General features: G+C 46.1%; 1 protein-coding gene across 1 annotated transcript in view; it reads left to right on the forward strand.

Moving 5' to 3' along the window:
- The window catches only part of tmem104 (transmembrane protein 104), a gene marked incomplete at its 5' end in the record, with an annotated part of 49576 nt that overhangs the window by 43790 nt on the left and 3286 nt on the right, over positions 1-2500 (forward strand). The window contains 1 exon segment of the mRNA XM_062526522.1: positions 440-750. Within this exon segment, the coding sequence (XP_062382506.1) occupies positions 440-750 (311 nt within the window).

Raw genomic sequence — 2500 nt, forward strand, 5'->3', positions numbered from 1 at the left:
CGTGTTTAACATCTCTCCCTCTCTCTCTCCACAGCGTTCACCATGATGATCGTGTTTAACATCTCTCCCTCTCTCTCTCCACAGCGTTCACCATGATGATCGTGTTGACCAGTGTTTAACATCTCCCCCCCCCTCTCTCCCCCCCCCCTCCCCCCCCCCCCCCTCTCTCTCTCCACAGCGTTCACCATGATGATCGTGTTGTGTTTAACATCTCTCCCTCTCTCTCCCCCCCCCACAGCGTTCACCATGATGATCGTGTTGTGTTTAACATCTCTCCCTCTCTCTCCCCCCCCCTCTCTCCACAGCGTTCACCATGATGATCGTGTTGTGTTTAACATCTCTCCCTCTCTCTCCCCCCCCCTCTCTCCACAGCGTTCACCATGATGATCGTGTTGTGTTTAACATCTCTCCCTCTCTCCCCCCCCCCCTCTCTCCACAGCGTTCACCATGATGATCGTGCTGGCGCTGATGCGTATCGGCTCGGGCTCTGGCGAGGGGCGCCCCCCGGTGGCGGACTGGCGCGGCGTGCCCAACCTGTTTGGCGTGTGCGTCTACTCCTTCATGTGCCAGCACTCGCTGCCCTCGCTCATCACGCCCGTCTCGCGCAAGCGGCACCTGGGGCGCCTCCTAGTGGCCGACTACGCGCTCATCCTGGCCTTCTACGCGCTGCTCAGCTTCACGGCCATCTGGTGCTTCTCCGGCGGCGCCCTGCGCGACATGTACACGCTCAGCTTCACCGGCAGCTGCGAGGTGAGGAGAAGGATAAAGGCCCGTTCACACCAAGAACGATAACGATAGCGATAACTATAAACAAATATCGCTCTCGTTAATATGAATGACAACGTTCACACCTAAACTATAACGATAACGACATGAAGAACGATATCGTTGTTGATCACTTTCAGAGCGATTTTGAGAACGATAAAAAGCTAACAGCCAATCAGAACCCATAATATTCTAGCCATCACATTCATTAACACGAGGAGAGACTTTTCTTATCGTTGGCCAGTGTGGACGCTTTTATCGTTATGGTTATAGTTATCGTTATCGTTATCGTTCTTGGTGTGAACGGCCCTTAAGGATAACTTTAATAATCCCCTAAAGGGGAAACTCAGTGCCACCATACAGACAACAACATAAGCAAAGCACAACATGACACACAGTAACATAAAGCAAGACACAGCAACAGGAAAAGCAACATACAGTTAAGGGCCGTTCACACCAAGAACGATAACGATAACGATAACTATAACCATAACGATAAAAGCGTCCACACTGGCCAACGATAAGAAAAGTCTCTCCTCGTGTTAATGAATGTGATGGCTAGAATATTATGGGTTCTGATTGGCTGTTAGCTTTTTATCGTTCTCAAAATCGCTCTGAAAGTGATCAACAACGATATCGTTCTTCATGTCGTTATCGTTATAGTTTAGGTGTGAACGTTGTCATTCATATTAACGAGAGCGATATTTGTTTATAGTTATCGTTATCGTTATCGTTCTTGGTGTGAACGGCCCTTAAGGATAACTTTAATAATCCCCTAAAGGGGAAACTCAGTGCCACCATACAGACAACAACGTAAGCAAAGCACAACATGACACACAGTAACATAAAGCAAGACACAGCAACAGGAAAAGCAACATACAGTTAGACAGGACACAAGCAGACAGCAAAGCAGACCATGGCAGTGGACTACCAACATGTGCAACATACAGCAGTATAGGAGGAGGAGGTAAAAAAAAAAAAAAAAAAAAAAAAGGTAACAATAAATTATAAATAATTAAGAAAATCAACCCTGATGTCAGAGGTGCTTATTTAAAAGCCTGACTGCAGAAGGCACAAAAGATCTCCTGAATCTCTCAGTTGAGCAGCTGGGAAACAGGAGTCGCTGACTCCTACCACTTTTTATAAAAAAGCTGTGGAGAGGGTGGTCATCTTGTGACACAATCCTTTTTATTTTCCTCATGGTTCTCTGTTCTATCACGTCTTCCAGGGCACTTTGGCTGAGACCAATGACTGAACCCGCTTTCCTAATGAGTTTATTTAGCCTGTTCCTATCCTCCACTGCCAAACAGCTACCCCAGCATACCACCGCATAAAAGAGGACACTGGCCAGAATCCCATTGTAAAAAGTGTTTAAAATGGGCCTGCTAACATTAAAAGACCTGAGTTTCCTGAGGAAGAACATCCTGGACTGAGATTTCTTGAGTGTGGCACTACTGTGCATCTTCCAATCCAGTTTACTATCCACATGTACACCCAAGTACTTATAGCAAGAAGCTATCTCAACAGGCTGGTCTCTGATTAAAATTGGGCTAACCTCAGTTTTTTTACGTCTAAAATCAATGGTAAGCTCTTTTGTCTTCTCAACATTTAAGATGAGCTGTGCTTCATCACACCATTCAACAAAGCTACCAACCTCTTCTTCATACGCTCTAAAGTCATTATTAATGATGTAGCCTACCAGGGCAGAATCATCTGAAAACTTTTGCAAATGATA

The sequence above is a fragment of the Sardina pilchardus genome, chromosome 22 (genome assembly GCF_963854185.1).
Source record: "Sardina pilchardus chromosome 22, fSarPil1.1, whole genome shotgun sequence".
Taxonomy (NCBI): domain Eukaryota; kingdom Metazoa; phylum Chordata; class Actinopteri; order Clupeiformes; family Clupeidae; genus Sardina; species Sardina pilchardus.